Genomic DNA, 20,335 nt, shown 5'->3' with positions numbered 1-20,335 from the left:
AAAGAGGGAGGGCCCAAGCCATTGTGGGTGGTGCCATCCCGGGCTGGTAGCCCTGGGTTCTATAAGAAGTCAGGCTGAGCAAGTCAGGGAAAGAAAGCCAGTAAGTAACATTCCTCCATGGCCTCTGCATCAGCCCCTGCCTCTGGGTTCTAGCCCTGCTTGGGTTCCTCCTCCTCCTCCTCCTCCTCCTCCTCCTCCTCCTCCTCCTCCTCCTCCTCCTCCTCCTCCTCCTCCTCCTCCTCCTCCTCCTCCTCCTCCTCCTCCTCCTCCTCCTCCTCCTCCTCCTCCTCCTCCTCCTCCTCCTCCTCCTCCTCTTCTTCTTCTTCTTCTTCTTCTTCTTCTTCTTCTTCTTCTTCTTCTTCTTCTTCTTCTTCTTCTTCTTCTTCTTCTCTTCTTCTTCTTCTTCTCCTTTCTCCTTCTCCTTCTCCTTCTCCTTCTCTCCTTCTCCTTCTCCTCCTCCTCCTCCTCTTCCTCCTTCTTCTTTCTCCTTCTTCTTCTCCTCCTCCTCCTTCCTTTTTTTGAGACAGGGTTTCTCTGTGTAGCCCTGGCTATCCTGGAACTCACTCTGTAGACCAGGCTGGCCTTAAACTCAGAAATCTGCCTGCCTCTGCCTCCCAAGCGCTGGGATTAATGGTGTGCGCCACCACCGCCCAGCTTTCTGTTCTGACTTCTTCCAATGATAGATTATGAAGTATAAGCTAAATAAAACCCTTTCCTCCCTAACTTCCTTTTTGGCCATGGTATTTCATCACAGTAATAGAAGCCCTGACTAAGACAAGGCTTAGTCACATGTACACATATGATTTACAGTTTAGTATCCTTATGGGATTCCTGAGCAGATGAATGACTTGGTCTCTCTTCTCTCTATTTCTTGTGCCTTTTCTTTGGCTCTTTTGTTTTTATACTAAATACTTTGTCCTATTCCAATATGCTAGTTTTGGTTTTATCTTATTATATTGTATTTTATTATTGCCCTTTAGAAGCCTGCTTGTGTTCTAATGTGAGAGATAGAAATGGGATGGATCTGGATGGGAGGGGGACGTGGGGAGTAGAGAGAGGGAAAACCATAATTACGGAATATGTATATATATATATATATATATATATATATATATATATATGAAAAATATTTTCATATAAAAGGGGAAGAAAAGCAAAAAGAAAGTGACTTCCCTGCTTCAACATAGCCTGAAAAAGAGATGGGGAATGCCTAGGAGGCCTCAACTATAGACAGAGAGCTTCAGGCCACCAAGGAATGCTGGGAGTGGGAGACATAGTCTTCTCCAGAGAAGAGCCCCAAATTGGTTATCTAATACCAACTGGTCAGACCTGAAAATCTACATACAAGTAACATTAAACAGACTGAGAATGTTGTACCTATATATTTAGGAATATATATATATATAGGAATATATATATATATAAGGAATATATATATATGTGTGTGTGTATACATATATGTACATATTATTTATATAAAATATTTGTTATGTATATACACATATGCAACAACAAAGAGCAAGTAGTTGTGGATTTGAAAGAGTGAGGGAGTAGATGGGAGGGGTTAGAGCACCAGTTCTCAGCCTGTGGGTCATGACCCACAAAGGTTCCTGAAGACCGTTGACAGCCATGGGTATTTACATCACAATTCATAACTGCAGCAAAATTACAGTTATGAAGTAGCAAGAAAAAAATAATTCATGGTTGGCAGTTACCCCAACTGTATTAAAGGGTTGCAACATTAGGAAGGTTGAGAACCACTGGATTAGAGGGCAGAAGGGAAATGGAGAATGATGTAATTATATTATACTATTGAAAAATAAAAGCATACAAAAAAAAAAAAACCCCAAAAACCAAAACGGGCAACAGTGGTACACGCCTTTAATCCCAGCACTTGGGAGGCAGAGGATGGCAGATTTCTGAGTTCCTGGTCAGCCTGGTCTACAAAGTGAGTTCCAGGACAGCCAAGGCTACACAGAGAAACCCTGTCTCAAAAAACTAACTAACTAACTAACTAACTAACTAACTAACTAACTAACTAAAAGCATCATGTAATAAAAGAATGACTTCCACTTGTACAGCTGCTTGTGGTCCTTCTGCCATCGCTTCTGGTGTTCTGAATTTGCAGAATCAAGGTTTCTAGGTCAACCATGGCTTTACTTCATCCCAGGTCTGTTTTTACCAAAGTTGCTACCTCACAATCAGGAGCTCAGTTACTATTGTTCTGTTTACTCTCAGGAGAATGTCGTTAGAAAGCAGGATATTATTTCTCATAGGTTTAGTTGTATTATGTTCATCCAAGTAAAATATAGTAACACTAAGTTTGAAAAAGATCTTATCTACTTCCTTTTCTTGATAGGGAACATCTAAAACGCTAAACATTTTCAACAGTGCCATGATTCTTACTTCTTCTTTTTGCAAAGCCTAGATAATCATAACAGTATTTTTCATTAAAACTCCTCTAGATACACTTTTGAATCATATTAAGTCAGCTCAAAATTATTATCAATACTATCTATTAAATCAAAAGTGAATTGAAGCATGCAATGAAGATCATTAGAAGAAAAACAGAGAAATGAAACTTAGATGTTAATGTAACAAACTATTTTAAGGAAAAACATCTATGTGTAGAACTTCGGGCTTGTCTAATATTTTATGTATGGAATGCCTTTATAGTTTGTTAATATTAATACCTGATACAAATGATCAAATCAGGTGAGTATTGGTAATAGAGCACACTGAAGAAGCTTGTGCTGAAACAGAGAGGCTGTGAAATGCAAGGAATCTTGAAGGTGTGCTGTCTATTCTTTTTGGTTTTGTTGTAGTGTACAAGGTAAATGGCACAGATTTTGTTTTTCAATGACCATGCTTTTGAATGCAGATATTTATCTCCATTTTCCTAATGTAGCACAAGGGGGATTGGATGAAATGGTCAAGTTCAGGGAATGTGCTAAAGAAGAAAAGGCGGTGACTTGTAAAGATAATGTAAGGATGAGGGGAAGTAAAGAATCAAGGGAAGGGACATCTGTTTGATGGCGATGATAGATTAACCCTTCCACTGAAGACAATTAGAAAAGTTGGACACCCTAAGAGTAATAAAATATGCTGGCAGGTAAAAGAGCTAGGCAGGTAATGATGAATTTCCTGAGTAAGGTCCACAAGAATAAAGAATAGAAAGAAAGAAAGAAAGGAAGAAAGAAAGAAAGAAAGAAGAGAGAAAAAGAAAGAAAAAGAAAGGAAGGAAGGAAGAAGAAAGAGAGGAAAAGAAAGAAGAGAAAGAAGAGAAAAAGAGAAAAAGAAAGGAAGAAGAAAGAAAGAAGAAAAGAAAGAAAGAAGAAAGAGAAAAGAAGATAGATAGATAGATAGAGAGAGAGAGAGAGAGAGAGAGAGAGAGAGAGATGCTTGACATGGTAACCTTTTACCTGGTGATGTTGCTTAGTGATCTACAAGAGCTGACTGAAAAACTAACCATGTTTCCACCATCCCCTTGAATTGGGGAGAGTAGGATGAGGTAGGACAGTGTGGGCAATAAAACCTCTCCTCACCTAGACTTGATCTTGTTTTGAGTCACAGGATATCACCCTCTACTCTCAGCCATATCCCAGGACGAATATTCCTGGAAGAAGTACGTGAAAATCATTTCCAGGGGAGATAAAAATCACACAGGGGCTCACCTTACCACTAATCTTGCTACAAGAATGTCCACAAAACTGAAACAGTGACAGACACTTGAGACAAGACTTCACTGAAAGAATCATAAAAATTTGTTTGTTTGTTTGACAGGGTTCCTCCATGTAACCCTAGCAATCTTGGAACCTGCTATGTAGACCAGGCTGGCCTCGAACTCACAGAGATCCACCTGCCTCCTCCTACTGGGTGTTTAGATTAAAGGTATGTGCTATCATTGCTCAGTGTAACAAAATTTAAAAATAAACAAACAAACAAACAAACAAACAAATAAATAAAATAAAAGCATCATGTAATAAAAGAATGACTTCCATTTGAAGACGAAGCACATCTGCTTGTGGTCCCTCTGCCATTGCTTCTGGTGTCAAATAGACATTCTAGACCAGGAAAAAAAATAAGTGACAGAATTGAAGGTTGAACTAAGGAGTTTTCGATTTTAGCAATGTTAACAGTACAGTTTTTAACAACTGCTTCAAAAGCTCATGATTTTCTTAAATTCTAAATTTAACACATTGGATTCTAAACATTTAAAACTATCACTTATTCACTAAAAACATTATATTATTACAAAATATAGCATGCTTAGCTATATATAGTTTGAAGGCAAACTTACTGGGAGACTAAAACCACAACAGTTCCCTAGAACATTTATCATTCACTCGAGAAATCTTGAGCCAATGAAATTCAAATGAATTGCAGGGAAATACCAGTTTTTGTGACTGCCGTGGTTTTCGTGTTTTATATTATTTCACTAGAAGGCCACATGGAATTTATTTATTTATTAATTGAATACTATGTGAGACATTTGAGATAATCTCCCTTGGACTATTCTGTTTCAACTTTTCTGCCTTAGTAATTTTTGGAGGTCAGATGATCATTGTCTCTTTGACTGTCAGAATGTTTTGCTACGTTAGTTTTTAGCTAAGATATGTGACAGCAATTTTCATCTTTTTTTCCTGTTTGACTTCTGTATTTTTCTGAACTTCCCAATTGCCAGCCATAAGTAGAAACTGCTTTAATTAGGAAATAGTGCAGAATAATACTTTGAGATTCTATTTTCTTTCTTTTTTAAAAGTTATTTTTTTATTCATTTTACATCCCAATGTCAGTCCCCCCAGTAACCCTCCCCTCCACCACAGACAGGCAACAGAGTCAGGGACAGCTCCTACTCCAGTTGTTGGGGGAACAAGCGGCACATCTGCTACTTTTGTGGGGGGAGGGCTAGGTCCATCCCATGCTTAGTGTTCAGTTGGTGGTTTGGTCTCTTGGAGCCCCCAAGGGTCTAGGTTAGTTGACACTGTTGGTCTTTCTGTGGAGTCCCTATTCTCTTTGGATCCCTCAATCCTTTCTCCAACTCATCCAAGACTCCCCTAGCTCCATCTAATGTTTAGCTGTGGGTCTCTGTATTTGTTTCCATTGGCTACTGGTTGGAGCTTCTCAGAGGACAGTTATGTTGACATAACAGAATATCATTAGTAGTGTCAGGGATTGGTTCTTGCCCATGGGATGGGTCTCAAGTTGGAACAGTCATTGGTTAGTTATTCCCTCTGTCTCTGCTCCATCTTTGCCCCTGCACATTCAATATCATATTTTCAACAAGATTTCTCATTTAGTTGCCTCTGAGCACACAAATATAGTTGGTAGCACTGAAAGCATGGTTCCTGAGTCCAGAATTGGATCTGATTATTTTTCCAGTATTTATCTACATGGCAGACAGTGCAAAGGACCATGTTATCCCTTTCAGCAAAGGGCTTTGCTATTTCAGTTTTGATGATATTGCCCACAGTTCAGGCCTTTTTGCGAACTGTCTCACCCACATCTTCCTATAAACATCTCTTGTGACTGACGGGTGCACAGCTTCAAACCTGGTCATTTGGAGCCAATAGAAGATATTCTAAAGGTTGACTTATGCTCTGGAACTCTGTGTGGGATCCCTTCATTACTACAACTTATGGCCTACAGTTTCTCCTTATACAGAACTCCATCTCTGAGTTTCCTCTGCCCAGTACTCAACAATGGCGATCTTCAGCTTTTTTTGGAATGAGGCACGCGGTCTCCTATGCATGTTTCTTTACACTGTTTGCACTAACTCTGCCCGGCAATTCAGAAGATTCATTATTGCCCTTTTAAATGACAAGTTTTACAGCCATGACAACCACACTATCCATTAAGTAATCATTTGTAATTGTTTTTGTTTTTGTTTTTAGGATAAGTGACAAGGCCTCTCTATCTAGTCTTGGCTGTCCTGAGCTGGCTATGTAGATCAGGTTGGCCTCAAACTCATAGAGATCTACCTGCCTCTGCCTCCCAAATTCTGGGGGTTAAAGGTGTGCACCACCATGCCTGGCCCCTTAATTTAAAATAAATTCATAGAAGATATTAGTTAAGTGTGCAATTGCTTAGTACATTAGCCTACATCGTGTTTGAAATCTCAAAGTGAAACCATTAACTGAACTTACCAAATACAAGTTCGAAAGCATTTGTATTGATTTCACAAAATTGTCTGCAGTGGGCAGCAAAGAGCAATATTAATGCAAACTGGGCACAATGGCTCGTTTATTAAAGAACGATACACAAAACGACAATAAGGACAGCACAACTCAACGAACCGATAAGGGTGTGAAACTGAAAGAGAAACATGATTGGCAGATGACTACTCAGTGGAAGATGCATTGAAAACAAGGCAGAGCATCAGAAAAGGCAAAGAGAAGGGCGGGCTTACTGGTCAGGGCCTAACTATGAATTAGTTTCTTGGGTCTCATTCCTGCTTCTGTCATGTGTCACATGTGTGTCTGGAAATTTTTTGTAGTTTTATTTATTTATTTATTTAGTCTAAGAAAGGGAAAATGCAAAATGGGAATACTAAAGATATTATTCTACACAAGGCTGTGGAAAGAACTAAATAGGGTACTACTTGGAAAGTGTTTAGGACTCGACTTTGGATGTTCAGCGTCAGGACTTAGCAAGTGTTATTTACCGTGGATGTGACCTGTAAGATCTAGAACTGATTCTTAGCAGCAAATAAAGCATCACTAGAGTTTCTTTATACATGCAAAGTATGCTACCACATTAGCTACAGCACATGCTGCTTCTTTGATGTTATTCATACTTTTGTTTTGATACATTCATGACTATTTTTCATATAATTTGTAAAATTATAACAAAAGTTAGCTCTTATATGATATACATAAATGTATGTATATATACATACATATAATATATGTAAATGTATACATGGAAAATGAAGATAATTTTGATGCTGATGACAATGTCAGTAGAAGTGAAATTTGTGAAGATAGATATCAGCATAGTGGTAGGATGTGAAGGTAGACACATCAGTTGCCCCAGCTGCCTCCTTCCTTTTGGGGCCAGGGACTGAACATGCTGGGTAGACACTTAACACTGAACTGCATCCCGGGTGCTTCGAGTCTGAGAAATACTCCTGAGCAGAAAAGTTTACTCGAATAACATTTGAAGACACACACACACACACACACACACACACACACACACACACACACACATATATATTTTTTGAGTAAACCAAAGGCACAAGTTTGTGGTTGTCATGGCTTAAAGGGGCTCTAACTTGCTAAGCCTTTAGCTTTTGGCTGCCACACTATTGATGTTGACCTATGCTACTCCATTCTGTTTCATGTTTTCAAATCTACATCACACCATTTTGGTTTTTATTTTTTTTCTTCCACAAATTTCTCTATTCTTAATAGATAACAGGATTAGAAGGAGTAGAGAGAAAAGGTAGACTCTTGGCAAACCTACTTTGTGAATTCTATAGTGTGGAAGTTATTGAGTCAACTCTTACACAGCTCAACACAGGTTTGTTCTCAGATGAGCACACAAGGAGATTGTGAAAATCACTGCCTGAAATCTCAGACTGGGGGTGGGGCTGTGAAGGCTGGGAGCTGAGTCTGAAGAGCTCAGCCTGGCCCCTGGCAAGCATGAAATCCTTTGGAATGCTCAGCCACCAGGTCTCCCTGACACTCTAGAAGGTCTCTGGAGCTTAGTTTCAATTTTACCATCAAGCAAGCATTAAAACAAAAGAGTGTAACTTCAAACAAATAAACGTTTCTTAAAACTTTTCGAGGCTGTGAATGTGGCTCAGTTAATAGTGTCTTGCCCAGAATGCAGGAAACCATGGGTTCATCCCCAGTGCCATGTAAACTAACTGTGGTAGCACACGCCACAGAATAATCTCAGTAGTGGGGAGGTGAAGACAGGACAACCAGGAGTTCCCAGGGATCCGTGAAGACACAGGAGGTTTGAGTCCATCCCATCTCAAAAATAAATAACGAAGAGAATAAAAAAAAAATGGAAAAGCAAAGCTAAAGAGTTTGTTCTCTCTCTGCTGTGTGTGTGTGTGTGTGTGTGTGTGTACATGTCCATGCCATGGTACATATGTGAAGGCTGGCTACTATGTTATCTCACTCTACTTTGATGGAGTTTCTGGGGATTGTAATCAGGCCTTCAGGGTTGTGTGGTAAACACCTTTAACTACTAAGCCATTTTTCTCCCCTGATCATCAAGAAGTTTTGATGACAAGGACAAAAGCGCATGTCATTATAGTATCACAGAGAAAAAAATACAGACACAACTAAGAAAATTAGCTGGTGTCGTTGAGGTTGTTTGGCAGTGAATTAAGCACTGTTCAGGTTGTCATCAGAACCTATGGTGTCAACAGCTTTTTGCAACAGGAAAACAGTATTTCAGTTTAAATGATATTTCTTCACTCTTTCTTTTTTAGGTAGCTAGTGAATCATCAAACAGAAGAGAGGATTGCTATTGGCCACTCTTTGTCATAACCCAGGTCTTCAAGTCTTTATTACTCCTGAGGATCTTATCTCATTGTCCGAATCAGATTGATTCTCTGAGAAAGCTTGAGAGGTAGAGGGTGTGTGAGATATAAATAGAGTTTAATGTTTGGCAAGAGGGAAGATGAAATTGCTAACTTTGAAAGAAAGTTTGTGCTATTTTATCTTTTTTCCTGTTGGCGGTGTTTTCTTCCCCTTCCTGGGTAGGAAATTCTTACCACAGAGGGTGTGTGGTGTGTGTGTGTATGTGTGTGTGTGTATGTGTGTGTGTGTGTCTTCTTCTCAACTGTAATCTAAATGTACACTAACTAGTAGCATTACACAGAATTTTTCTGGAAAGTTAGACTCTCAGATCTGTAACTCAAAGGTGGTTGTTATCTGTGATTACAACAACCTAAACTCTTCGAAAGTCAGAGAGAATGGAAATTCAGTACTGATCCTCCCACAGAGGTTCGTGACTGAACGTTCACTGACATGGCAAAAGGGACTCTTGAATGTAACTAACTTAAGGCTCTTCAGGCGGACAGGCAATGCTGATTACCTGCGCAGGACAAATTCATCACAAAGGACCTTGTAAGAGGAGGGCAGAAAGGTCACCACCAGGCAAGCCCCTATGGCAATGGGACATAGGCCAGAGAGCAGAGACATCTGGGTGCTGGAAAAGCTCATGTCTCCAGAAGAAGCAAAGCCCTGGCCATGCCTTGAGTCTAACCCCACACAACGCCGTTCAGACTCCCAGGCAGTGCCTTTGAGTTGCGTTAAGCCACTACTTACGGGATTGTTAGGGCAATAACAGAAAAAGTGGTACGCGTTTGACGCTTCCAGGACCAGATTAGATAGCAATTTCACCAAAGCATTTTCAAGCATTTATTCTGCCTTTAAAGACTGAGGAAAGCTATACAACCTTTTTTTTTCCCTTTTTTTTTTTAATTAGAGAACTTCCCAGAAGTTCATTGTGGTTAGGAAATTTACAAGCACACGCGGAAAATCGATCAACAACCCTCTTCAGTTTTGAATGGAGGTTTAGACACAGCCATCCCGTCTCGGGCATGTTCAGAGCCTTACTGTACAGTTTATCTGCGAGCAGCAGGAGAAGAGAAAGAGCCAATGGGCTCAGCTTCCTCTGTCTTTGCTTCACGGCTTTGCACAGGAAATCTATTGCTGTGTCAAGTCCCAGAGACGTTTCTTCCAAATTAACTAGTCAGACTAAAGCACGCCGAGTGGAAGGAGTGGGCAGGGAGGACAGGACTGCTCCCTGCTGCCCATGGGTTAAGAGGTGCGCTACCACGCAGAAGCCAGCCCGAGAGCAGAGGGACTCTGGTCACGGTCACTGCTGCTCCCCTACCTGTGAGCAGAAAAAATACTGAGTGAACAGCGGAAAACCAGAAAACCGAAATGTTCTGCTTTGGGAGAACTTTGCCCCTAGCAGTGCTCTTGATATGGGGGGCCTTTGCAGCTGGTGAGTCTGATTTTTTGTTTGTTTGTTTGTTTTCTGGGGGAGAATGACTGAGGGAGGAGAGACTGGTTCTGCGCAGTAGTTAAGCCTTGTCACTTTGCGCTGGGCAACGCCAGGCAATTTCTGTTGGAGAGATGAGGGTTCCTCCAGATATAGGCTATCTCGTCACCCCTACTTTCTGCTTTGTCTGATTTATTTTTGCTTCGTGTTCTATAATTTCCTCCAGTGTTGCTTCCTCCTCTCCCCTCCCCCTTTAGGACAAGGCAGAATAAATTAAACACATATTCATAGCAATCGAAATGACATGGGTTCTCTGTATCTTCTTGGGAAAAAAAAAACCAACTATCATCTCTGATATCCCATCTAGGTGTCCCTCGCCGAAAGTGTAAGTTGGGAACGTATCGTCTTTTTTTTTTTTCTGTCACTTTCCGTGACTGTGGGCTTTATGCATACAGTTACACCAGTGTTTCTATGATGTATGTTTGACTTCATCTTGAAAATATGTGGGCTACAGGAGACACTTTCTGAATCAGGAGGTGCATTCCTCAATGTCTGCAGTTTTGTGGGAGCTGAATAGAATTTGGGGCTACTGTGGAGGTGTCCTGATTTCACTGTAGAAGGTCGGTGGGAGTTGGCGTAGGAGGCTTTTTCGTGTTTCGCTTTTAGTAGCTGCAGCAGCTGCAAGGGAACAGTACGCTTAGCTCCAAAATGTATAGTTTTAACAATTTAAGGGAGACACAGAGTTTCTTGCCTTTCACCAGAATTCCTTTAAAAAATCACATTTTTGTCTATCTTCCAGAAAAAAGAGCATCGCATGATATTTCTGATGAGCACTTATAAAATAAGTATGATCTACCACAGCACCCTTCTGCTGAGAATTTTCAGTTATCTGTTCTCTTTGATGTGCATAGCGAGTCACTGAGGTAGGGATGGAAGAAAGCTCCCTTTCACAGAGCTAGACCTTGAAGCTTAGGGAGGTGAAAATTTTTGTCCACAGTAATAAAGGACTAGCGGCACACTTATTTCCCTAACATAAGCACCACAATACATCCTAGTGAGCAGTTTACCCATATTGTTTTCACTAAGGAGAACCACCCATCGTAGCACAGCTGAAAATTCTAAGCTAATATTTGGTTATAATTTGAATGGGGGAGGGAGTGTCCTGAGTCTTTCAGTAGTTGAGTTTCTCTAGAAAGCGCTTTGAAGTCTGTGCAGGATCCATTTGACAGGAAAAGGCAGGCAGGCTAGGAGCTGTCTGTGTCAGGTTGAGTGTTAACTTGGCGGACCAGACGGAAAAGCAACAAAATGGAAACATACCAGAATTTGATTTTTGAAGGCTGAAAGGTTCATTTTTTTTTAAACCTGCGTCTGAACATAAGTTGGGGACAACTACGTTCACCAAGTCTCTGAAACCCAAGGTGTCATCAGGAAATCACCAAGCGGTTCGAATGCCAATCAGTAAATTCCTTTATACACATGCTTTGGCATCACAAGCTCACCAAGAAATGGCTTAGAATGTCGAGCTGAAGGTCAGCCAGGGCTGCGACGTTTATGGCTTCGCTTATTGCTGCTGCTGACAGGAGAAGCTCACGCTGTGTAAGATGCACTCACACAGGGGAGAGCGTGGGCCAGCGGGGTGAATGTCGGAAGGCTGTTGGTTTGCCTATTTACTTTTACGTTTTATTTTAAACTTCAAACCCTGTGGCATTTATTTAATAAAGCACTTGAGGGGCAAGTTAACAAGAATCTAAGCTATCTCACACACGGCTATCTGTCCTCCACTGTCACAGACTGTAGCGTTCCTTTCTCCTTATTTTGTCCCACTGTCTCCTAAGTTCTTACGTTCAAGTTATAGTTTCATGTCCCGACTGAGATTCAATAAAAGGTCCCTTTTATTGAAGTTGCTGGTTTTGCCAATATGAGTTGCTAAGACCAAAAGGGAGCCAACCCTCTACTGTTTTCTTCCCTTTCAGAATTTTTACTCATTTTCTTTGCCTTCCGCTAGGGGGCAGGTACCAACAAGAGGAGGCACTGAGACCTGTGGGGATCAAAGGCAATATCAGAAGAGCAAGAACAGGCCTCATTGACTTAGCCTCTCTCTTTCTTTTTAAAGTTTGTGCTAGCTGTAAATTTGCCAACTAGCCTAACATAGAGGTGTGTTTTCCTTTGGACATTAATGCTCAAGATTCTGTTGAATAAGAATACTAAGAGGTGTGTGTGTGTGTGTGTGTGTGTGTGTGTGTGTGATGTGCAAGAAAGCTGACTAAAAGTTTCCAGCAATCTAAATGAGGGAGATGAAAATAAAATGAAATCCTTAAGGAACATTGAAAGTCAGAAAATACTGAAATAAAAAATGTGAAGAACAGTAAAACTGTAGTGTGTTGAGAGTGTTCTAGGGGAGTGGGCCTGGACCTGCAGGTTTTGGCAGATAGAGAAAGAAGATAGAGGAGGAAACTGGGAGGCAGGGTGTGTCACAGAACAGAGAGACCCGGAGGTTCTGCGAGACCATAAGATCTACCTTGCAGGAACAGTGTGTTATATAATGAAAAAATAAGGCTGCTCTCCGAGGATCAGCCTTTAACAGATTGGGATTCCCTATCCCTTTAACAGATAGGGAATCTGGATATTGTACAGTTGACGGTGAGGTCATCTGTTAGTTTGTAAAGAGAAGCAATAATCTCAGACAGGAGAATGTGGCAGCAGGATCCCGTTGATTGGCAGTGATGCTTCGTAAAAGATTCCCTTTGAAGGCGGAGTCAGGAGTGTCTTCACAGGAGTTCCTACAATAGAAGGTTCTGTGCTGGGCATTGGTGGCTGAGAAGGGAGCTGTAGGGGAAGGACATGAGGGACGGACACGCCCATCCATACTGGGGAGAAGAGAAAAATCCAGCCTTTGCGAACCACTTGGGGAGCAGATGTTCCCTCAAAGCTGAGACAGGCAGACAAACGAGAGATGAAGCACTAGAAATGCGAGCATTCAGTCCGGGGAGCCATAACTTTCTCTGTGTAACAGAAAGCAAGCTCTAAAAAGACACGGGAAAGGAGACAATGTCACCTACAAACTGTATGCATAGCCTTAGCTAGGAGGAAACAGATGCTCCGAGCTTGAGAACTTAGTTGATACAGATGCTAGATACAGGGAGGCCAGCTGGAAATGGCTAGAACAAGATGGGATCAATGAAGGTACTCACTGTGATAAACTATTTCTCAATATGACCAGGTGAATTTCAGCTGATGATGCTACCATCAAAGCCATCCAGTGGTCATTTGGCCTTGTATTGTGTCTGAAGAATTAATCTATGCAGTCGTTAAAATGATATCAGTGACAATGAGCTTTCATGTCCTCTCCCTTGATGTCGATGATCCCCGTTTGCTAGCTCCTGACTGGGTCTAGAGAGCAGGACAGAGGGTGTCATGTAGCTTTGGACCGAGTGATGCTAATACTCCCTAAGAAGCAATCACTGCCCGTCACGTTAAGAAATGATAAACATCACAAATACATGAAATTTTTATGAGTGGGTTATAATTTACTCATTTCATTCTCCCCCAAGAACTGATGTCATTCATGCGTTAAAGCTAAGCGAAGATTTCAGGGTTTTCATACCTAGAATTTACATGCCTTGCATGTCTGAAGACCTAGGCTCCGTTCGTTCTGAGAACACAACCTTATTTGTGTTTAAGGAAAGTACCCTAGAGGAGTGCCACCACTGAGGCACAACTGGCAGTTCTTCCATGTAGAAAGAAGTGATTTTCTTTAAGCATCTCTGCTGCTCTGAATTAGTGATACTGTGCTGGGTTTTCCTGGAGTCAGACTTAGATGGGGTTTTGCATACAGATGTTCCTGCATCTCAGTCACCACTGTCGTTGGGCACAGTGGGGGAGCTGAGCTGGATGGGCTTTTGAGAGATTCCACACTCATCGTTTATACCTCCACCTTATTCTGTTGTTAGGTGGGCTGCCCCGGGGAAGGGCTTGATTTTGAGCAAAGAAACCAAACCATCCTTCGAAGTCTCTGAAAACTGAAGGGACTCACTGCTCTCAGTCACAGGAGCAAGGGCTATCCCTGAAGGGCATTCTGGGTGTCACATTCCAGATACATGCTATAGTTCCTGCCTCCTGTGTTCTTCATTCCTTCATGAAACTCTGAGCCTCTATCTGGTATTATTCTCCAAATCAATTTTATAAGTTTAATTCTTATTTTACTTTTGGCAGTTTAAAAGTTCTCCCAGTTTTCTTTTATATGGAAAGAGTTAACTATTTATGCCTGAAAGATTTATTTTATTTTCATTAGCAAAGCACATATTTGCTGGAGATATGTAGAATTATGGGTTGAGATTGATTCCCCCCTTCCTTTTAGCACCTAAAATTCTCTAATGGGGAATTGTCCTGCCTCTCACATCATTTCTCTGAATTTAATCCCTGATCTTCTAGGGCTCTTTTCCACATTTTATCCTTATTGCTGGGGTTTGACCACATTTAATCTGTCTAACTATGTTATTTTTCACCTATAAGAAATTGCTTAGTTTCTTTAAACATGATCTCCTCACTTATGAAACAAATAGGTATGATAATATTAGGAGATCCAGAATTTTTAGGCAGGAAGGACTCAAGACACATCTGTATTCTCCCATCTTGTATGTGGGCCAATAAAGACTAGCCATGTTCTAGGAACTGCTGATAATGCCACCTCATTGTCACCTTTCAGTGGATGAATCAGGTTGGAATGGCTCTGCGGGACCAACAATAGAAGGGACAGAGCAGAGGCAAGTGTTGTTGTGTGTATGGGAATCCCTGGTTATAGAGGCGATGCACCAGAAATGAGAATCACGTTTAAGAGAGAAACAAGAACAATTAGAGGCTTGAGATTCCTGCGCAGGAAATAAGTCACAACTAAAATGAGGCTTGGTCATTTGGTCAACCAGCAAGCAAGGGAGTGTTTGGCTGTGTGCCAGTACTGTGCTTTGTACTGGTGATACTTGATGAAGAAAGATGTAGCAGGGCTGGGGGTGTAGTTCAGTGGTAGAGCCATTGCTCTACCATGTACAAGGGTTTAAACGAAACCCCAGCACTTCAAAGGGACAGCCATAGACCCTGCTTTCTTAGAGCTTAGGATCTGGTAGGGAAGATAGATGTTATACAAATTCTTGCAAATAATCCAAGGACATAAACTATGTAGGGCAATTACAGGATGGCATGAAAATGTAACTGACAAATCTGATCTTGTCTGAGCACCAGGGAGGCTGCCCGAAGAAGCGACAGATCAGGTGGAGATGGCAGAGGAAGGGCTGTGTGATGAGCTGTCTGGGGCTGGTGAGACAGTCTGTGTGACAGAGAGCTCAGGTACGGCGGGAGTGAGGGAGCCAACAGTGTGGAGAGTTAGCAGGGATTCGGGAAGGTGGGAAGGCTAATGGGAGAAGACGCAGAGGAGAGAGTAGTTTACGAAAGACCCGTGGATGGTGGTGCATCCCTTCAGTCTCTGCATTCAGATCTGTGAGGGAGGGTGGTATACTCCACCCAGGCTGCATAGTAAGAGCCTGTCTCAGATGAACAAGCAAATAAAACGTTTTTCAAAACAGAGGTGTCTGGGTGGTGATGGTGGTGCATGCTTTTAGTCCTGGCACTCAGGAGGCAGAGGCAGGCAGATCTCTGAGTTTGAGGCCAGCCAGGGCTATGCTGTCTCAAATAACAAAAATAAAACTAACTGACTAACTGACTAACAAACTAACCAACCAACCAACCAACCAACCCACCAACTAACGAACTAACTAACTAACTAACTAACTAACTAACTAACTAACTAACTAACTAACTAACCAACCCACCAACCTACCAACCAACTAACTAACTAACTAACTAACTAACTAACTAACTAACTAACTAACTTACTAACTAACTAACATAAAGGAGATCTGACTTTTGGGAGAATACCCACACAAGGTGCCCAAGGAGAAAGGTAGCTTACAGAGAGGGTATTGGGGTCGGCAGGGAAGGAGTCAGAGAAGAAACATGTAGGTGTTGTGGTGAAGGTGAAGAAAGGGGCTTCAGACGGAGAAAGTGATCACGTGTCTTGTTAACTCAGAGAACAAACAGAGAGAGAAGCCCCAAAGATTAGTAAATATATGTAGGAGTTACCCCACACTGGCGGGTCAGTGTCAACTATGTGTATATTATTTATTTATTTATGTATTGCTTTTAGAAATCATTTTACTTAGACACAAAGTAAATAGACTAAGATTCTTAGAACCCTTAAGGGAAGTTTTTAAAGGTGGAAAGAGAAGGATTACCCAGGATGTTTTCAAACTATCATCATTGCCGGAAAGGATTCATGGCATGAGTGGGCTCTGTCCATATTTTCCCAGTTGTTGGGTAATTTTCTTGTTTTCTGTGTAAGGTAGCAGTGACCGTTATACATGGTTTTACAGAGTCATGACAGTTCTTTCTTTCTTTCTTTCTTTTTTTTTTTTTTAACCACGCACAAGCGTGAGGTTCCTGCCCATCTTTATTTACCTTTTGATTTTTAAAAAAATGAATTAATTCATACAAATAATTCCATTTTAATTCTAACTTCCCCAATCTGAAAACCCAGCCAAGCAACCCAGGTGCACAGATACTGCCTCGAAGACCTAATTTGCGTATAAAGATGCGGGTGACCTCGAGATTGCAGTTTGAGTAGAAGGCGGGGGAGCAGTCAGATTGCTGCTACTGCTGGGGAAGTAAGTGGGAGGAAGATCGATGCTGAGAGCCCCAGCCACTCATTCTAGAAGTTAGGCAGCAAAGGAAGGGGAAGGGAACTGCAGCAAGAGGGGAAAGCAGAATCCACCCCACCCCCACCCCGTCGCCAGTGGTAAACCTGGGAGTGTATTCAGGATGCTTATCTGAGACAATGGGGTGACTCAGTAAAAATATCTTCTTGATCTGCGTGTGTTCATGCAATTTTAAGGTATTTAGTAACTACCTTTATATATATGTAATTTTTTTTCTTACTTTATCATGAAATAGCTCTGTCTGTCCAACTTATCCATTGCATGCTACAGGAACCTTTACTTCCATTATCCTTTCTAAGGTGTCAACAAAAAAAGTTGAAGTGGTAAATACTGGCAGATTCCAAATGATTAAGTCTAACGAGTTTTATTTCCAAAGCAAACCTTAACTGGTTCCTTCTTAGCTGTTGCCGGGCTACGGTTGTAATCCAGTACTTTTAAATTGTGACACAGAGAACCATGTAGTGGCTTTAATCCCAACATTCAGGAGGCAGAGGCAGGCAGATCTCTGAGTTCAAGGCCAGCCTCATCTACAGAGTGAGTGCCAGGACAGCCAGGGCTACACAAAGAAACCCTGTCTCAAACAAACAAACAAACAAACAAACAAACAAAGAAACAAACAACCGAAACAACAACAACATCAACAGCAACAACAAGGTGTGCCGCAGTGAGTCTCCTATGGAGCCTAAGGACTTCCAAAGGTCCAGGCATATGGGCTTTCTTGAACCTTGGTAGGCGATATGGATAGAGCTATAGTTAAGAGTACTGCCCTAGGTGTCTTTTAGTCTCTGTGCTACCTGGGTTATCCCTGTTATTGCACAGACAAAGGATAGTAGCTCATTTCTGATGGAATCATCTCCAGTGTGATCTTTAACTTCCCAGTGATAAGGCATCTGAGACCTTGCTTTTTTATCCTAGCATGCCTACGGCCCTGCTAGCTAATGGACACTAAGTGTCTTAACTGTTGCTTGCCTTGAGCATCCTTACGACCTCACGCATGTGTAAGCAGGCCTTCTTCAGCCTTTTCTAAAGGAAACCACGTTACTGTTCGCCTCTCACTTCTTCAGTATCTAGGATCTGAAGAAACAGCTTTCTTCATCAGCTTCGATCTCTTCCTATGTTCAAGCACACTTTGTCTTCCTCTGTCCTCAGACGCTTCCTCAATCCTCAAGCACCAGCTGTTGCTCTAGCTCTGTCCCAAGTTTGATATGAACAGGAAGCAAAGCCAAGGCCTCGCGACTCCCCTCTTATCTAGGGCAGAATTCTTGTCTAAGCCTCCATTTTGTGTATTCTATCATCTCTGCTCTCCAGGTCCTTTTTTTCAGGCTGGTTTCCGCCGCTACATTTCTACTGAGATGGCTTCCCTTACAGATCTCAAGGGCCGTCACTGAAATGCTTGTCGCCAAGTAATAAAGTTCTTACTTCAATTATTTCCCCTATTAAACTTGGTCTGCATCCTTTGTATCAGAAGATCTTTCTTCTTCTGGACTTCTCAACATCACACTTGCTTTCTGCTCTGTTGCACTGTTTCCGTCAAGTTCATGGCCTCCAACAGAGCCCTAGGTGCACACTCTTAAAGGTCTGAGTGTGACCTTTTCTCAAGTTTCCATACCACAGACAGACACTTAGCAGATGATGGGCTTGAGCTAGCATGCAGTCACTCTTGCTTAGTTCCTAACATATTTTTAAGGTGTTAAACTAGCTGCCAGTTAATAGGAAACTCAAGAGATTTTGCTGCAAATCCTTAATCTAGTTTCTAGAGTTATTGGGAGGATTAGGTCCAACAAAGTGACTGATGTTTTTAGCACAGTTTGTATTCATAAACATTTAAAGATGATTATTTTATAATTTTCAAAGAATTTTTACATGCATTGCTTCACAACATACAGTTAGTTTAGCTCTCTACAGATTGGCATTTTGACCGTTTTCAGTTTCTTGAGAAATTAGAACCAATACTGGATTTAACATTTTATTATATGTCTTTGCATATGTGAATCCGAATATCTATTTAGTATGAATACACTGGCTATTATCCCTTGTGGTTATGGTTCATATATGCACATGTCTATAGTATTTGTCTTATGTCAGGGAACAAGTTTCTTTCCAATGATTAGCTTTGATTATCTGACAATTAGAGGCCTTTCTTTCTTTCTTTCTTTCTTTTTTTCTTTCTTTCTTTCTTTCTTTCTTTCTTTCTTTCTTTCTTTCTTTCTTTCTTTCTTTCTTTCTTTCTTTCTTTCTTTCCTTCCTTTATTCTTTCTTTCACTAAGCCTTTATTAGCAGTGGACACAACCAACTGACACAAATGGCTACTTTGCTGCGGAAACTGGAATAAGATTTATTATTTACCATAATTGTTGCTTGTTTTCTAAATCTTATTTATTTGTTGAATTTGTTGTTTGAATTCTTGTGTCTTAAGATTTGCTTCTGTAATCATGTTTGCATGTCTTCGTTTTGGGAACTATCTGGGTGTTTTATTTGGTCTCCGTGCTCCATTTGATCAGTAGAATTGTTCCAACATGTTGTTAAATCTTTGTTTTCTTTTATTCTGCTTTCCTGTTGTTTTTGAGTCGGTTGCATGCTTTCTGAATATTTTCTGAAAAAAATTAGCCTTTGTTTATCACAAATGTTGTGGACAGTCTCTGCAATTTTGCTTGGCAATCTTTTAATGATTTATTTTTATTTTTGGCCATACAAAGGATATAAGTTCTAGAGTTAAGTATCTAGAGTTAAATATTTTGGTACTTTTAATTATGGTTTCAGCTTTCTATGGGGGTTTGAAAAGTTTCTGGTTAAAGTCAACTATCCTGTTTTACCTGGGACTTTCTTCCTGGTTTCAGTACTTAAACTCTGGCACGCCAGGAAGCCTCGCAGCTCTAGCAACATAGGGTCTTATCCATCATCAGCTCTGCTTAAGATTATAAACCACAAATTACTCATATTTTCTTTCAAGGCTTTAAAAAATGACATTTAAATATTTCTTTCCTTTGTCTGAGGAGTGAGATAGGAACCTGATTTTACTTTTTCCATATGGCTAGCTATTATTTTCAATTATATTCACTAATAACATGACTAATCACCCTTGGGTAAGTACCACTAATGATGTTAGATTCTCAGTTCTCACATGTGTAATTAAGCAACTGAGGTTCTCAGAAACTTGTGTAAGATTACAGGGATAATAAATGAAAAGTTAATTTATTGGTTGGTCTTACGACTCAGATTTTGATATATTCTTTCCTCTGTCTTCGCTGTAACTTTGGGCTTCTATTCAAAATGTTATTACTTAACACTAGATAAGTGTTGTCTGTGACTAAGTTGGTATTTCTAATAAGAAAATATAGTTCCATAAAGTTTAAGACTAGGAAACAAATCCCAGATCAGTTGTGCCAATTAGGCTAAGAATATTAAGAATAAAACACACCAATTTGTACTTTTTTATTTATTTGCAATTATTTATGTTTTCTCCCATGTTAATGTATACTACGTTGTGAATTTCTTCCCGACTTCTGCTCTGACAACAGCATATTCTCCTGAGGAAATCGTTCCCTTTGCACAAGTACTTTTTCCTTAATTGTTTTGTCATCAAGTATATGTACAGCTCT

At 40.8% G+C, this 20,335-nt stretch overlaps 1 protein-coding gene across 5 annotated transcripts in view; it reads left to right on the top strand.

Moving 5' to 3' along the window:
• Positions 1-9,636: 9,636 nt before the first annotated feature.
• Positions 9,637-20,335, top strand: part of LOC127665493 (cell surface glycoprotein CD200 receptor 1-like) — a 28,926-nt gene continuing 18,227 nt past the window's right edge. Inside the window, exon 1 of one of the 5 annotated variants that reach the window (XM_052157819.1) lies at positions 9,637-9,975. In XM_052157819.1, the coding sequence (XP_052013779.1) occupies positions 9,912-9,975 (64 nt within the window). In that variant the 5' untranslated portion in view covers positions 9,637-9,911. Of the gene's footprint in view, positions 9,976-10,273; positions 10,358-20,335 lie in introns of those variants that run through there. The other 4 variants (XM_052157816.1, XM_052157818.1, XM_052157817.1 and 1 more) reach the window with 4 other exon arrangements.

Source organism: Apodemus sylvaticus, chromosome 15, assembly GCF_947179515.1.
Source record: "Apodemus sylvaticus chromosome 15, mApoSyl1.1, whole genome shotgun sequence".
Taxonomy (NCBI): domain Eukaryota; kingdom Metazoa; phylum Chordata; class Mammalia; order Rodentia; family Muridae; genus Apodemus; species Apodemus sylvaticus.
The sequence above is the reverse complement of the archived record's forward strand: the minus strand, read 5'-3'. Positions and strand labels throughout refer to the sequence as shown.